At 40.6% G+C, this 17,594-nt stretch overlaps 1 protein-coding gene across 2 annotated transcripts in view; it reads right to left on the bottom strand.

Annotated features, from left to right (window-relative positions):
* Nucleotides 1–14,633, bottom strand: part of mael (germ-plasm component protein maelstrom) — a 94,730-nt gene extending 80,097 nt beyond the window's left edge. For both annotated transcript variants that reach the window (XM_076174216.1, XM_076174217.1), the window contains exon 1: nt 14,389–14,633. In XM_076174216.1, the coding sequence (XP_076030331.1) occupies nt 14,389–14,517 (129 nt within the window). In that variant the 5' untranslated portion in view covers nt 14,518–14,633. The remainder of the gene's footprint in view (nt 1–14,388) is intronic.
* Nucleotides 14,634–17,594: the final 2,961 nt, after the last annotated feature.

The following is a 17,594-nucleotide window of genomic DNA, read 5'->3' as shown; positions in this document are numbered from 1 at the left end:
AAATGGACTTGGCAAAACTAAAGATATTCTTCCGGAATGCAAACTGGGATAAATTCTATATGGAAGAGACAAAAGTGGATGAAAAATGGAATATCTTGATGGAAAATTACAATGAAGGGGTAAACAGGCATGTACTAAGACAAAAGCGAGAGTACATTAAATATTGGTTCAACAAAAGATGCAGTGTGGCAAAAGACAGAAGGGACAAAGCTTGGAAAAGGTGGAGAAAAGATAAAAAACCTAGTAAATGGCAAATTTATATGAACTATAGAAATGAGTATGTTAATGTGAGAAGAGAGGAGAAAAGGAACCATGAAAAGGATATTACAGATAAATGCAAAGATCAACCCAAACTATTCTATCGATATGTGAATGGTAAACTTAAAAACAAATAGGAAATGGTGAAACTACGCCAAGGAAATATAGAATACACAGAAGAATTAGAAATGGCCGAAGTCATTAATAATCACTTTAAATCTGTCTTCACCAGAGAGAAAATACAAAATTGGGATGAAGATAATAACAAGCAATCTCCCCACATGAGTGAGTTTACAACAACACAAAAAGAAATGTCAGAACACCAATCAAAACTTGACGTCAGAAAATCACACGACCCAGATGGTATTGCAAATTGGATTCTAAAGGAATGCAAAGAAGAACTAATGGACAAAATATACAACATAATAAATAGCTCACTCAAAGAAGGAAAGATACCTAAAGACTGGAAAAATGCTAACATTGTACCAATATATAAAGGAGGAAACAACGAAGAACCCACCAACTATAGGCCAGTATCACAACAAGCACTATAGCCAAAATTTGTGAGAAAATCATCAAGAATAGATGGGTAAAACATCTGGAAGACAACAACATAATAAACCCAAGACAATTTGGGTTCAGACAAGGAAGACATGCACCACAAACTTAATATGCTTCTACTCAAGACTAATGGACATAGTGCAAGAAAGAAATGGATGGGCTGATTTTGACTTCCTAGACTTGCAAAAAGCTTTTGACAAAGTACCACACAGAAAATTACTAAGAAAAAACTGGAACACATAGGAGGAATACAAGGGAACCTACTAAAATGGATGGAGGACTTCCTGACTGGTAGAAAGATGAGAGTAGTGCTCAGAGAAAAATATCCAGATTAGAAAGAGGTGATCAGTGGAGTACCGCAAGGATCTGTATTGGCACCAATAATGTTTGCTATTTATGTGAATGACATGGATGAGGATGTGAAATGTTAGATGAGCTTCTTTGCCGATGACGCCAAACTGTTAAGGAAAGTAGAAACTGATAAGGACTGAAGCACTGCAGGAAGACCTGAATAAAGTATGGAACTGGAGTCAGAAATGGGAAGTGGACTTTAATACTAAGAAGTGTAGCATAATGGAGTTTGGAAAAAGCAAAAACAGAATATCAGGAAAATATACAATTGGAACCAAGGAGGTAAAGAAGGCAGGATCCGAAAAAGATTTGAGAGTAATTATCACAAACAACTTGTCCTATGATAAACAGATTAACAAAATTGTCGGGGAGGTTTACAACTTGCTAAGATCAATAAAAGTGGCATTTGCATACTTGGACGAAGACATGATAAAAAAAATATTGGTTACATTGATAAGGCCTAGACTAGAGTATGCAGCGACATTGTGGTCACCCAGTACCAAAAAGAATATAAAGAAAATAGAAAGAATCCAGAGAGCAGCAACAAAAATGGCACCTGCACTTGCAAACCTATCATATGAGGAGAGATTGGCTAAACTGGAGTTACCGACACTGGAGCAAAGAAGAGAGGTGACCTACTGACCATCTACAGAATCATGAAAGGCACCGAGATACTCGATAGAGAGAACTTACTAAACTGGGACAAGAGAAACACAAGAGGACATGGAAAGAAAATAAAAAAACATAGCTACAGAAGAGAACTGAAGAAAAACAGTTTTCCATATAGAGTAGTGGACACTTGGAACAAACTGGATAATAAAATAGTATGCGCAAAAACCATTCATGAGTTTAAAAGTAAACTAGACACTGTGAGATACAAACGCGGGACACCACGAGCATAGCTCCCCTTCCCGCAAAATACAACTAGGTAAATACACAGTCATTGACTTACGACCGATGTACCAGTCTAAAAGTTCCCTCGCTCATTTCTCCCCCCGGGGGCAAAGTATCCTAGGATATTTCTTCCCCCGGGCAAAGTATCCTAGGATATTTCCTCCCCCTGGCAAAGTATCCTAGGATAGTTTCTCCGAGGGGGAGGAAATATCCTAAGATAATTATCCCCCCTCCAGCCTAAACTGCCCCCCTACTCCATCTCTATAAACTTCACAAGCATTTAGTTGGTTAGGTTAGGTTAGGTTAGATTAGGTTAGTGTTAGGTTACGTTATGTACTGCTGCGACAAGACATATGTAATGCTGAGAAGCATTAGAGTATGTACTGCTGAGACAAGACATGGATGTACTGCTGAGAACCATTACAGGGTGTACTGCTGAGACAAGAAATAGATGTACTGCTGTGAACCATTAGAATATGTACTACTGAGACAAGACATAGATGTACTGCTGACAACCATTCGAGTGTGTAATGCTGACAGAAGACGTAGATGTACTGCTCAGACATGGCACCTTATGTGTTAAAATAATGACCATGGCACCTTATGTGTTAAAATAAATCAATATAAAATATTGTGTGTATCTTATATCCTTGATTTTCTTAGGGGGGACATTCTAGACTGAAGGGGGAAGAAATGGACCAGTCTGTAATTCCCCCGGGGTCAAAATATCCTAGCCTAATTCTTCCAGGGGGGAACTCTGGGCAGGGGGACAACGTGGGCTGTGACACTGGGTTAGGTTCTGATTGACAAGTCATAAGTTGATTCGGTCACACTTCTTTGTTCTATATGTATGGGTAAAAATATTAGGATTATCCATCATACCCCAGAGAAGAACCCCCCCTCCATCATAATTTGAGGCATTCATATCCCAGCTGCTGGGATACATGGAAGTACAACTACATGGCTGATATCTTTATGAAGATCTAAATGACTTCATCTCTGGCCTCGACTTCTGTTGGGGTGTGTTAGGGCGTTATCCTTTACTCAATGCACTGCGGTTCACAGTGGCTCACTCTCAGCCGATCGACATGCCACAATGCGAGCTTGGCCAGGACGAGCTAGGCTGTGTGCCCAAAAGTAGCCAAAGTCATCACCTTGGAACCTCTCCTAGCTGCCCGGCGCATGGGCACCGAGCTCACCATTCGTTTCTCTTTTCGCATCCGGAGCCAGAAGTCACTCCCCATTCGGCACCGAACACCTGGTGAATCACTACAATGAAGCCGTGGTCCCATAGGCTGCACCTTGCGAAAGAAATGTGAAACCCTAATCTTCCCTGTAGATAAATCACATAGTCTTCCAGTGTTTACCCTCTGGACAGACCCTACCTGACATCCACCAATCCCGACAAAGACTGATTTGGTGCACCACATAATCAGTAGCAGTAAACGTTTCTTTTTGTGAGTGATACTATGCCAACGCAATGGAACTCATTCATTTTTTAAGTGAATATTAACTCGAAAAAAACTGGCTGTAAGTCGAGAACTATCTGTACATGTTGAGCAACCATGGTGACATTACACAACCCTAGTGCAGCCCCACCTTCATTTCAAATATCCTCACACTTCATTTCCTACCCTAACACAAGAACTATTATGTTAAACCTTCTGACCACCCTGAACAGCCTAACCCTATACCAAACATTTACATACATAAACTGGAGGTCATGAAGAGGAAAACTATGCTGATTCCTTGTATGAGAAATTGATCTTTTGAAGAAAGACTGAACAAAATAAATCTGACCACATTGAAAGAGAGATGTGGGGGGGGGGATTGATCATGATGTACATAGGAATGAGGAAAAAATAAATAAAAATAAATAAATAAATAAAAATCTTACTAAGGGATGACAAAGACATGGTTAGAAAATAAAGAAGACAACATGTAACTGAGACAAATAAAATTTTCAGTATAGGTGTTTGGAGCCTTGGAATGGCTTGTGTTAAGCCTATGTTGAACAAAACTAGAAAAACTAAATTTTTCTACCGTCTAGCAAGCGAGTGATGCCTGCTGACCAGATGGTCGTAAAGTCAATCAGTTGCATGGGTCGTAAGTCGACGACTACCTGTATGTATGTATGTATGTATGTATGTATGTATGTATATATATATATATATATATATATGCCATTTCCCACATTCCATGGGTCAAATATTAGATAGCAGAGACTGAGTTGTGATACCTTGATAACCTTTAAGAATGCACTGAAGACCCACTTATAGACCTAAGTTTGACATTATTAATATATTCATTGAGGATAATTGTTGGTGTTGATGCTGTATCTATGATGGCCCTGTGGAGTACATATTAGCAGGGCCTGGAACTTCATCATACTTTTTACTTGTGTGTTTATTCTCAACTCCTGCTCCATCTTTCCGACACTCTGGGAGTTGCACCTTATATCATCATTCTGATCATTAATTACATTTTATAAAACTAGTTACTTTGCATGTCCTGAGTGTAGCAATCACTGAATAGGTATGTTTTCAATTTCTTCTTAAAAGTATTAATATTATTACTTTCTTTTATCTCTCTGGGAAGTTAAATAGCCTTGGGGCAGATGTCCTGAAGGCCCTAAATCCCATTTGAAGATTACATTTTGGTCCAATCAGCATAAAAGGATCATTACTACTTCTGAGTGAGCTGATCCAGGTTGATGATCTTCCAGTATTTGCCTTGAGTAATCTGGTTTTCCATATCTAATTGTCTGGTATACCATAACTTTTAGATATAATTCTGGCTTTAAAAGGAAGCCAATGAAGCTGTACCTTGTATCAGTACAGGTAATTCTGTCACATCTTGCCACACCTTTTATTAATTTAGCAGCCCTGTTCATATACTGTAATTTCCTTAGCTGGTAGTTTGGCAATCCATAGTACAATGAATTACAGCAGTCTAGTCTACTAATATGATTATGTACTGGTACAAGTTTTCTCAATGAAGACTCATCAATATATTTCTTTACAAACACAATATTTCTTAGATTTTGTCTATTTGTAGGTACCAGCACAAGATTTTCAAATTTGGTTTAACCCTTAAATTCTTGTTGTATATGTAGGCGGTTGTGTCCCTCCTCCAAGCCTCTCATGCCTTGCCCTCCTTCTGGCACAACTTTCATTCCACTTTGTTTCAATTTTTTCATCTTTTCTTTGGTTTTCCTCTCCATCGTGATGCAGTTGATGATTGGACATCTAGTAAGTGTAGTAATGTCCAGGAAATAAGGCAAACAACAGCACAGGAACACAATATTGCCACAGTCAGTGAGGTGTTTATGCATCAATCTACTGATGTTTGATGGGTAACTTAGGCTTGAAGCGTGCTGTGCACACCACATGGAAGAGGAAGTCATGCTGATGCCTGACGTACAAAAATATAGCCATTTCATGGAATTAGACAAGCAAAAACAAGACATATTAATAGATATTAAGGGCCTATTCTTACGCAAGCCATTTATATTGACACCTCCCGGGCTCTTTAAACTCCCTCCATTACGCTGGAGAGGAGAAAGTAGTTCATATTTTGCTTTTAGAATGTTTATATTATTCAAACATGCCCATATCTAAAATTCTCATAGTCTAAGTATCAGAGAATATGCCTACATGTTATACATTAAGGCACAGCTGTCACATTACCAATGATCTTAAAGTTGCTCATTTCCAGGAGAAAATGGAAAAAAACAAAAAAAAAAAAAAAAAATTATACATATATATAGATATATACAGGGTGCGGCAGGTATTTGAGAACAAAGGAGATTGTTTGTAATAAGGTTTATTAACGTTTTAGTATATATTCAAATTAGCGTTTATTGTATTCTATACATTAACACAAAGCAAATGCACTGTTTCACTCTATGGAACCTCCATCCTTGTCAATGATATCTTCCAAGCGACGTCTAAATCGTTGGCAAGCACCAATGAGCTGACTCTTGGATATGTTAGCCATTGCAGCGACAATGGCTTCTTGGAGAGATGCTATAGTGTTGTGAGGTTTACGATTAGACTCCCTCTCAACTACGCCCCAAACATAATAGTCCAAAGCATTGACATCAGGGGAGCTAGGGGGCCACTTGTTGGGGGTTACGTGGTCATGAAAATTGGTGGCCATCCATTCTTGGGTTGTGTGAGCTGTATGGGATGGAGCAGAGTCTTGCTGGAAGACGTACGGCCTGCCACGTGCTACACCATCCATCCAAGGCTTTACAACAGTCTCCAACACTTCAGTGTAAGAAGCTGCATTGACACGAAGTCCTTGGCGGACAAAAAAAGGGAGGCATCACATCGCCTTCACTGCTCACGACACTCAGAACCATCACTGATGCTGGAAATTTAGTATGCATAACCGTTGGAACTTCACCTGCAGTTTGACACAACCAACGATCGTTCCTCCTATTCACCTTCTGGTCCTGAACAAAGTTCTTCTCATCAGAGAAGAACCAAAGGATTCCTGGTTCTTCAGGATGTTTTAACTTGTTCAAAAGACGTCTGGCCCTGATGACTCGGTTCTCATATGTCTTCTGTGACATGAACTGTCCTCTTCGGATCACATACGACTTATACCGGAGATCTTCGTGAACAACACGTCGAATGGTGGCCTCATCAACTTGAAAATCCTTGGCCAGTGCCCTCATGGACTTCCCAGGGCTTTCATCAATTGCCGATTGAATAGCATTTATGAATTCTGATGTTCTGATGCTATCCGATCGTCGGGAATATTGTTTACGTTGCGATGTACTTGCCACATTGCCTCTGGCATCCACAAGTTCCCTTCTGACCTTATAAACGAAGGACCGGGCAACATTAAGGAAGGCAGCAATTTCAGAATTAGTATGCCCAGCTGCTATAGAGGCGATAACTGCATGCCTTTTCATTTCTTGGGTAATATTTGATTGTGCCATTTTCAGCTGTAAAAGAAAAGGAATGGTTAGCTATGGTGTCTAAACTACTAGACCACTTAGAAGATGCGTTCTCAAATACCTGCCGCACCCTGTATCTCCATTAAAATATTCATACATAGGTGTCTTATCTTTAGAGTTTCACTCTGAAAACTAATTTGCCATGGCTAATACATATAATACATATAATAACTCGGCATATACAGTGTTTCGGAAGAAAGTCAAGCATAAGTACACATGGGAGAGGGTGGTGGAGGGAAGGGTGGTAGATAGAGCGCTAATGGATTATGTAGTGGTAAATAGGATTATGATAGGAAGAGTTAAGGATGTACATGTGCTAAGGGGAGAGGGTGGGGGAATATCAGATCATTTTTTGGTGGAAGGTAAGTTGAGAGTGGAGGATAGATGGAGGAGGAAAGGGACAAAAGGTAGGGAGGTTCTTAGAGTGAACTCCTTGAATGAAAAGGAAAAGGAGAAGGAGTACGAAAAGAAGCTGAAGGAGGAGTGGGAGGGAGTAAAGGATAGAGCAGAGATGGGTGTGGAGGAGGAATGGGGATGGTTCAAGGAGGGAGTCTTAAAGTGTGCAAGGATGGTGTGTGGAACAAGAAGGACAGGGGGAAATAGAAGAAAGGGTAGTGAATGGTGGGATGAGGAAACAAAGAAGGTTGTAGAAGAGAAGAAGCGAGCATTCACAGATTGGTTACAAAAGAGGACAGGGGAGTCATATGAGACGTACAAAGAAAAGAAAAGAGAAGTAAAGCAAAAGGTAAAGGAGGCAAAGAGGAGAGATGTGAAATGGGGTAGGAGTATGACAGAAAATTTTGAAAGTAATAAAAAGATGTTTTGGAAAGAAATTAAGAGAGGAAGAGGAGGCGAATCAAGTAGGGAAGAAAAGGTAAAAGGTACAGATGGAGAGTTGATAATGGAAGAGATGGCAGTGAGGGGAAGATGGGCAGAATATTTTAGGGAGTTGCTGAATGTGAAGGAGGATAGGGAAGGAAAGATAGCTGCAGTGGGAAATACGAAGAAAATGAGAGTGATGAGTGAGGAGAATGGAGGAGAAATAAGGAAGGATGAGGTGAAGGCAGTTGTAAAGATGATGAAAGCAGGTAAGGCACCTGGTCTGGATGGATGTCATGCAGAATGTCTGAAAAAGGGAGGTTCAGTGATGGTGGACTGGTTGGTGAGATTATTTAATGTTTGCTGGAGAGAGGGTAGAGTACCGGAGGACTGGAGTAGTGCCTGTATAGTTCCTCTTTACAAGGGAAAAGGGGACAAGTGTGAATGTAGTAATTTCAGAGGGATTAGCCTGTTGAGTGTAGTAGGGAAGGCTTATGGGAGAATCTTAATTGAGAGGATTAGGAGAGGAACAGGAGTAATTGGTGAGGAACAGTGTGGATTTAGGATGGGTAAAGGTTGTGTAGATCAGATCTTTGTGGTAAGACAGATATGTGAGAAAGCTATAGGAAAGGGGAAGGATGTTTTTTGGGCTTTTATGGATCTGGAAAAGGCTTATGATAGGGTAGACAGAAAGGCACTGTGGGAGGTTATGCAGATTTATGGGATAGGAGGAAAGCTTTTGGGAGCTGTCAAGAGTTTTTATGTGAGTAGTAGAGCATGTGTTAGGATTGGAAATGGAGAGAGTGAGTGGTTTGAAGTAAAGGTGGGACTTCGTCAAGGATGCGTTATGTCACCCTGGCTGTTCAACTTATACATGGATGGGGTGGTGCGAGAGGTGAATGCTAGGGTAGTGAGTCAGGGATTGGAGATGGTTAAAGAAAATGGAGAAAAGTGGGAGGTGAGCCAGCTGTTGTTTGCGGACGACACTGCGCTTGTGGCAGGGTCAGAGGAGGGATTGAGGAAGCTGGTGGCAGAGTTTGGGAGAGTATGTGATAGAAGAAAGCTAAAGATAAATGTGGGTAAAAGTAAGGTGATGAGATGTACAAGGGGTGAAAGTGGCAGTAGACTGGAAGTGAACATTAAGGGAGAGTGACTGGAGGAAGTGGATAGTTTTAGATACTTGGGTGCAAGTGTAGCAGGAAAAGGTGGAGTGAAGGTGGAGGTAGAATGTAGATTGAGAGAAGCGAGTAAATGCCTTGGTGGTTTAAAGAGTGTAATGAGAAATAGACATTTGGGAATGGATGCGAAGAGGAGACTGTATGAAGGAGTGATTGTGCCAACAGCACTGTATGGGGCAGAAACGTGGAACATAAGAGAAGAAGAGAGAAGGAGTTTGAATGTGTTTGAGATGAGGTGTCTGAGAAGTATGGTGGGGGTTACTAGGCTGGATAGAGTGAGAAATGAGGAGGTGAGGAGGAGAACAGGGGTGAAAAAGGATTTGGGAGAGAGGGTTGATGAAAGAATATTAGGATGGTTTGGACACATGGAAAGAATGAGTGAAGAAAGACTAGTAAAAGAGGTATGGAAGGCAGATGTGGAGGGAGTGAACATGAAGGGACGTCCTAGGATGAGGTGGATGGATGGGGTGAAGGGGGCTTTGGGGAAGAGGGGAATGTCTGTTGAGGAAGGAAGGGAGAGGACGGAAGACAGAGGTGAGTGGAGAATGGTTGTATATGGATGATGTTGTGACTGCATGAGGAGGAATGGGCAGGGGGGTGGGGTAGTATGTGTGAGTAAATTTTGTCGCAGCCCGAAGGGATTTCTCCCCATCCTCTCCTTATATGCAAAGGGGGACGGAGAGGGGGGGTCGCCGATTAAATGAAGCGGCCTTGCTGTGGATGTACTGTGTCTTGCGACACTGCTTCTGACCCAGGGCGGTGGGCAGGGTGCAGGGATGACCCGTCATCCAGGAGGTGCTCAGATGAGAGGAAGGGTGGGAGGGGTGTGGAGTGTATTTAGGGATGAAATGGGTGGGAGTGTTTTTATGCCTTTCCCTTTTTGGCTACCTCCCTTGGAAGGGGGAAAAAGACTTGGTATATGTATGTATGTATGTATATTTATTAATCTAAAAAAGGCATTTGACACAATAAATCATGAAATCCTAATTCGAAAGGCCGAATACTATGGGCTAAGAGGTAAAGTTAATGACTGGTTAAAAAGTTGTCTAAAAAACAGGAAACAATATGAAGCCATTGAGGAAGAAAGATCACATATTCTACCAGTTACATGCGGAGTACCTCAAGGTTCAGTTCTAGGACCCAAACTATTCTTACTATACATTAATGACATTACAAGTGTATCCAACATTATGAAATTTATACTGTTCACCGACGATACCACCATTCTATGCTCCAATATAAATTCCGACAAACTGATCAAGACAATTAATGAAGGATTATGTCAACTATCCAACTGGTTTTCAGCCAATAAACTATCCTTAAACATATCAAAAACTAACTACCTGCTTTTCTACAAAAATAATGAAAGTACTAAGCCAATCAAAATAAACAACGAAATTATTGAAAAAGCGTCCGTCAGTAAATTCCTAGGCGTGTATTTAGACGATCAACTTAATTTTAAACATATAAATCACGTGATAAATGAGATATCCAAAACTTTAGGAATTATGCATAAAATGAGAAATATCCTCAATGAAAATACCCTACATACCATTAACTGTAGTCTACTACTACCATACCTAAACTATTGTTCAGAAATTTGGGGTAATACTTATCAAAATAATCTTCAACGCATAATTACCTCAAAAAAAGGCACTGCGTATAATCTGCAATGTAGGTCCTTTGGAACATACAAATCATTTATTTAAAAAACTAAATCTACTCAAATTCAATGACTTAATAAAGTACAAAACTGCCACTGTTATGCACCAAATCTACAATAAACAAATTAATCAAAACATATTGAAATTTTACTCAACTTACGAAACTCGCTATGCGACTAGGCATACAAACGACTTCTTTAAAACTCAATACAGAACAACCAAAAAAAGCCAATGCTTATCTGTTATAGGTGATAACACATGGAATAAACTGGAAAAGGATTTACCTAAGACAAAATGTTTATCAACATTCAAACGATACTTAAAAAAGTATTTAATCTATAAGTATTAGTATATTGAACATTTCAGGTCCATTTCATGATTGTATTCATGGAGAAACTGTCATGTAATGCCCAAGTCTGCTGCTCTTTTTTTTCTTATTCCAGCAGGTCACGGTGACCCAGATCTGCGCATTAAGCAACTATCGTCCCGTCAACAATCGACCAGACCTCTCACCTCTCACCTGACCCCCACAAGTTGTGATGCTCGCTCGTGACCCCGATTTCTACATGAGGTCGGAGTTAGCTGACGTCGTGTCGCATCTCATTGTGTGTGTGTATATGTGTATGCATGTATGTGTGTATATATGTATGTGTGTATATATGTATGTGTATATATGTATGTGTGTAAATGTGTATGTATGTATCATACTAACATGCAAAAAAAAAAAAAAAAAAAATCCTTAAAGGGAGAGCAACTCCCCATAAGCTTTGCTTCTCGCTCTCCCTTTTCAACTACTAATTTTGTAAAAATTGTATATATGTATGTCTAAATTGTATTTTATATTGTTGAATAAACCTATACTACTACTAATAGCCAAATTTGCGTTTAAATCAGTGTTTTTTGTTTTTGAGGAACTGGGCATACACTTGCAGAACAGCAAGACAATTTGAAAATCCTTTGCATGTGCTGAGTACTACAAGCATTCAAACTGAGGCATACCTTTTCGAATGGAATGCAAAAGATGGTGATGTAAACATTACATCTACAATGGTGGCTTTGCCCGTGGATTCACACATACCTATTATTTGTCCTTTCATGGATAGGTTTCTATCTATCAACACTCCTAAATCCTTCACCGATTTACTTACATCAATCTCATTTCCTCCAATATTTAGACTTTGAATATAATTCAACCTACTTAGATCTCTTTCCAACAGATACTCCATTTTATCCTCATTCAATTTAAACTGTATTTGTTCAGTTTTACTTTTTTTTTTTAGGAATGTCCCCTGTGGGGCTACAGGGAGAAGGATGCCTGGTCCCAATCCCCGTCCCTTTTTTCTCGCCTCTTATGATCCAAGTGGAAGTACTTGGTGGCAGTATTCTTTTCCCCCACCAGAGGGTAATAAGTGGACAAGGTGCAGGGATGACCAGTCATCCAGGAGGTGCTAAGATAAGAGGGAGGGTGGAGGGGTGTGGAGTGTATTCAGGGATGGAATGGGTGGGAATGATTTTATGCCTTTTCCTTTTTGGCTACCTTCCTTGTAAGGGGGAAAAAAGCCTTGGTATATGTATGTTCAGTTCTGCACCTGGACGCAATATAGCAATAGAAAATTAAATACTAATTTTGTAAATCATAATACATGAACATAATGTGATTTTCTTGGTGGAAATAAAGAAATACACTGCTACAGCAGATATACTAACGAACAAAGTCACTAGTATAGGATCGGGACACCATCTTCTCTGTCAAGTGTTTGTCATCTGCCCGGTCTAGTTGATATGTCAGTTACAAGGAGTACGGCCTCGGTACTTCCAGCAGTACCTCACGAGGTAGCCTACATATTCTTGAAGGAATACTATGGAGCTGAAATCCATGCATTTCTTCAAGCTGCAAGAACCCTATATACCTCGCAATCTGAGAGTGATTGAACAGCCCGCCAATGTCTCTCACGACGAGGACGAGGATGATCTGGATGACCTACAAATTGCAGGTACCGATTTACCAAACACAGGTGAGGTTAGACAAATTTATCCTTTCATTTCTTCGACATCGGCATCTATCATAAACATGGCATAAAATTCATCCAGCACAACTTCGGTACTTACGAAATCTGTTTTAAGGAACTTTTGTTTTTATTTCTGCCAAGAAAATTGCATATTACGTTGATACATCATAATTTACAAAATTAATAATAAATTTTCTATTGCTATATTGCGTCCAGGTGCAAAACTGAGCATTTACCATTTTTACAGTTTCAAATCCATCCATTCCTTAATTTCCATTATAATCTCCCTTAGCTTTCTAAGTGTCAACATTAGTCATTATTTAATGTTAAATGAAACTGAGTTTCATCAGCAAATAGCTTAAAACTTGTACACTCCAAATTCTCTGACTCTGTAGTATATGTGACAATTCAATAGTATAGAACAAAAAAGAATAGGACCCAGTACACTACCTTGTGGAACCCCTCTTGATAGATTCTGGGCTCCAGACAAGGAATTTCCTATCTGTACACCAAAGGTTCTCCTTTCAATGTAGCCCTTCAAAAGCTTAAAAGCTTCAGTGCCTCACCTACACCAATATTTTTCAGATCTTCCACTAACAAACTATGCACCATGGTATCAAAAGCAGCACTCAAGTCCAAAAGGATCAAACACCACACTTTCCATCATCCATTAAAAGAATTTAATAAATTATTACATAACATAGTGCCATTTCAGTTAACTTGAGTATATTGTCCATAAGCTGATTGATCATCAGAAAACTTTAGTTGTAAAAATTCTTGAAATTGATCCAGAATTACACATTCTATCATCTTTGATAAGATATATTTGATACTGGTCTATAAGAGCTTAAAAGTTGACTATCTGGAGCTCCCTTGATAACAGGCTTGACAAAAGTAATTTTCTCACTTTCAGGAAGAATACTCTCAACTATCATACTATGCATAGGTTGATTAATTAAATTAAAAATCTTCAAAATATTGCTCATTTTCAAGCTACTGTTAAAATCCGATATCTGAAATGGATCACCTTCAATGCGAGTCAACTTTGCTTTACAAAAAATCTCCTTCATATTACCAATATTAACACAATGGTAATTTACTTTTACAACTTTAGCACTGATGAGGGGAGCAGCATACTCCCGGAGTGCCAAAAACTTCTCTGCTCTGATCACCTGATGTCTACCAATAGTTATAGTGGTACAAATTGGAGGTTTGAGCACCTCTGAAGACATTACTCAAAACTAGTGGTGATGATATGCTAATCAAGTGCTTAACAGTTGGAAGAAACAATATCACTTTCAAAAAACCAATATGAGTGGACATGTGTAAAATAAATGGTACTTATTGACAGCATAAATTCATGTCCAAGGAAAGAAACGAATACTTCCCGTTTAAATTTACTCGTTAATAGGATTGGCACCCTTCCTCACTCGTGATATTATACTCCAGCAGAATGGAACTATTAAAACTCGACAGACTCCTACGTCGGCGGTCACTACACTAGTGATCAAATAATTGAGGCACTAAAATGTTCAGAAAAAAAAAAAATATATATATATATATCTTTCAACTTCACAACATACTCTTGTAGAATGGTTATGACTGAAAATATTACATGATGCTCTGTCATGAATATCAATACGTATATGCTGAAGAACATGTGCTTTCCTGAACATTAACCGTACCTGCCACTCATTCCCGACCATCTCTGTCAATTCCGCCATGGTAACGTTTCTGCCCAATTGTTTTTCAATGTGTGGTTTTCTTTCCATCATGAAATTATAAAACTCGTTCCTCTTCTTCTTTGGTCCCATAGCAGTAGCTGAAACTTAAAATATAATCGCACTTAAATAATTGTTCTTGGCACCGGGCACTCCTAATTTTCCCACACGCAAAATAAGCTTCACCCCTAACGGCCCGCACCAGACAGTGGTCGACAGATAAATAATGTAATCATCTAATTGTTTGGATAAATGAAAACGTGAAAACTTATGGAAAGAATGATTAAAAATAGATATGCTAGGAGACTGTATTTAAATATAATACTGTGTAGGTAATTCATACACATATTGAATAAAAAAAAAGTCACATCCGAATGGCTTCGCATGACCACAGACGTTTACTTTGAAAACTTTTTCGACAATAAGTAATGTAGACAATGATAATAGCGATATTATTAATCGTATCACAACATAAACATATAGGATAATTTAATTGGAAATAAGACAGGAACACCATGCAGCGTAAAATGCACTATGTTCATCAATTGTATTGCATTTTAGTCCATGGGCCAAGACCCAAAATTTCACTGGTACCGTCTGGGTGGGCAAATTCTAGTTTCTATTTTTCACTTGGTATACATCCCTAGATAACGTTTTAACATGATAACACTTGCAGAGGAGTAGCTTAGGCCTATTGGTGGTTATCACCTTTTGAAAAGATACACCCGATATCGCGTTTTCTGAGGGCCATTTTCCTCCAAAATCCATTGTAGTGTCATTACTGTTCTATCCATGATATATTAACCGCCAACAAATGCATGCAAAAGCCCTATGCACTAGCCCGCTTACATATTATCGTGTACGTAACTCACGAAGCAGAGCGCTTTCGTATATTACATCTTCAGTCCACTGAAGATGTAATATACGAAAGCGCTCTGCTTCGTTAGTTTCTTTTTCCAAGTGGTATACTTTGCATAAGTGAACACACGTACCCGTGTTCTTATTAGGTTTATCGTGTACATGTAGATATCCGGCCTAATTGGAGCAGATTTTCAGTGAAATTTACAATATCTATCCAGTATGTCAGACTAAATCAGAATATTTCTTGTGAATATCCCCTTTATTTTCTGCTAATACTGTTGCGCATACAACGATACAAAGATATGTAAGAGAATTGAAGAAATAATAAAAATGATTTGACATTGAAGCTAGGGTTCATCAAATGAGATCTCGGGACTCGGGGTCTCGTCGTTCCCTTAGACATACATTCCCGGGATAGGTATTTGATACTCCCGGGACTATCCCGGCACACAGGAAGTGAAGCACATATAACATGTCTCGGGATTTTCTCGGGATACCCAACTTTTCCATGAGGACAACAATTTAGTAAGACCCCATAATTCTTTCGGGACACTGGGATCTTGTCTCTCCCTGGATGGAGGACTTTTTGCATGGAAGAAAAATGAAGGCAGTGCTCAGAGATAAGACTTCTACTTAGGAAGAGGTGATTAGTGGAGTTCCACAAGGATCAATATTGGATCCAATTATGTTTGCTATTTATGTGAATGTAGCTCGAGCATACAAATATAAGAAATTGTACTCAATTTATATCTCTCTTGATGGCGCAGTGGTTAGTCACTCTTACTTTGATACGTCTGAGCTGAGGTTCGAGCCCTTGGCTTCACTTTATATCAGTTTCCGTATATGTCTCCGACGAGCGCATTGTCAGTCTCGTTCGTGATGACATGGAATTAAAAGTAAAAAAATAATGTGGTTAAAAAAATATTAATATCTGCACTGGGGACCATTCAGTGTGTGTGTATAACACTTGCCCACGCGCACATACTATTGTAGTGGTTTGGTTCGAACAAGCCAGGGAAAATGAAATTCACTTTGGTCTCTTATTCTAATCTCTTTGGTAAAACCACAAGTAATAGCCACTGGTTAGTAGATCTGATCAGTCGTAGCTGGACGGTGAGCCTAACGTCAGAGGCGGTGGCGGCTGATGACGGCGAGGCTCGATGGAACGAGATGTTGTTGCTGCTGCCGTGGCTATTACCATTGTGTCCTGACTAGCCGCCGCTGCCCTATTTAAGGGTCGCTCGCGGCTCAGCGTAGTTGGCAAGAGAGGTCGCTAGCCGCTCGAGAACCATTTGCTGGCTCCTGATTGGCTAGCTCATATTCACCTCTTGCCAACTATGGGAAGTGTGTGACCGCCTGTGGCTGCGTCACTACACCACTCCCCTCTCTTCGAGAGCGGGCGTCGAGGGAGATAGGGAGCGACGCGCGCGACGTGGTTGATCGGTGTGGCCTTCGTATCACTCGCCCAAAACGTGTGGTCATTCCATCAGGGGGCATGTCTGGCGAGGAGGGCCTTGATGGAGGGGGGCTCGAATGCAGGGTGGTGTGGTCGAAGTCAGATGCCTGGCGAGGTGGGGTCGGTTGAGTATGGAGCTGTGGAGACATAAGGTTGGGTGAGAATTGTTGCATTGCATGGTAGAGTGGGGGCGTTGGGTGGGGAGGAAGTTGCGGGGTGCCGGGAACAGTTGTAGAAGGATGTGGTTGCTGTGTGGGAGAATGAGAAGGGTTCGCTGTCGTGTGCGTGTGATCTGTGTATGGTGAGAGTCAGGGGCAGGAGGGCGAGTGTTGGTTTGGAAGGGAGAGTGTTTCGGGGGGTGAGGAATGACTTGGTTCGGTGGTGAGGGATGGGGTTAGGACCATGTTGTAAGATGTATTGGAGGGGCCCTGGAGGGGAGTGTTGGTTTGGAAGGGAGAGTGTTTCGGGGGGTGAGGAATGACTTGGTTCGGTTGGCGAGGATGGGTTTAGGACCATGCTGTATGTGGTTTTGGAGTGGCCCTGGTGGTTTGGTAGGGGGATTGATGGGGAGATGGGACGGCTTGAGCCTGTCGATGGAGATGCTATCCGTGTTGGCACCTCGGTTGATCACGAAGTACTTTGGTGATCTGCTGAGGACTCGGAAGGGGCCGTCGTATGGGCGCTGAAGAGGAGTTCGTTTGGAGTCTCGCCTGAGGAAGGCATAGTCACTTGTAGACAGGGCCGGAGGAAGGTGAGCCGGCTGTGATTGTGGTGGACGAGGGGGGGGAGGTGGACTGGTGTTGGCGAATGTCTTCTTGATGAGTTGGAGGAGGGCGTGACGATCCGGATCGCC

This window comes from Oratosquilla oratoria, chromosome 35 (genome assembly GCF_046742065.1).
Source record: "Oratosquilla oratoria isolate Oo_2021 chromosome 35, ASM4674206v1, whole genome shotgun sequence".
NCBI classification, from domain to species: domain Eukaryota; kingdom Metazoa; phylum Arthropoda; class Malacostraca; order Stomatopoda; family Squillidae; genus Oratosquilla; species Oratosquilla oratoria.
Note: the sequence above shows the minus strand (reverse complement) of the source record. Positions and strands in the feature narration are given on the sequence as shown.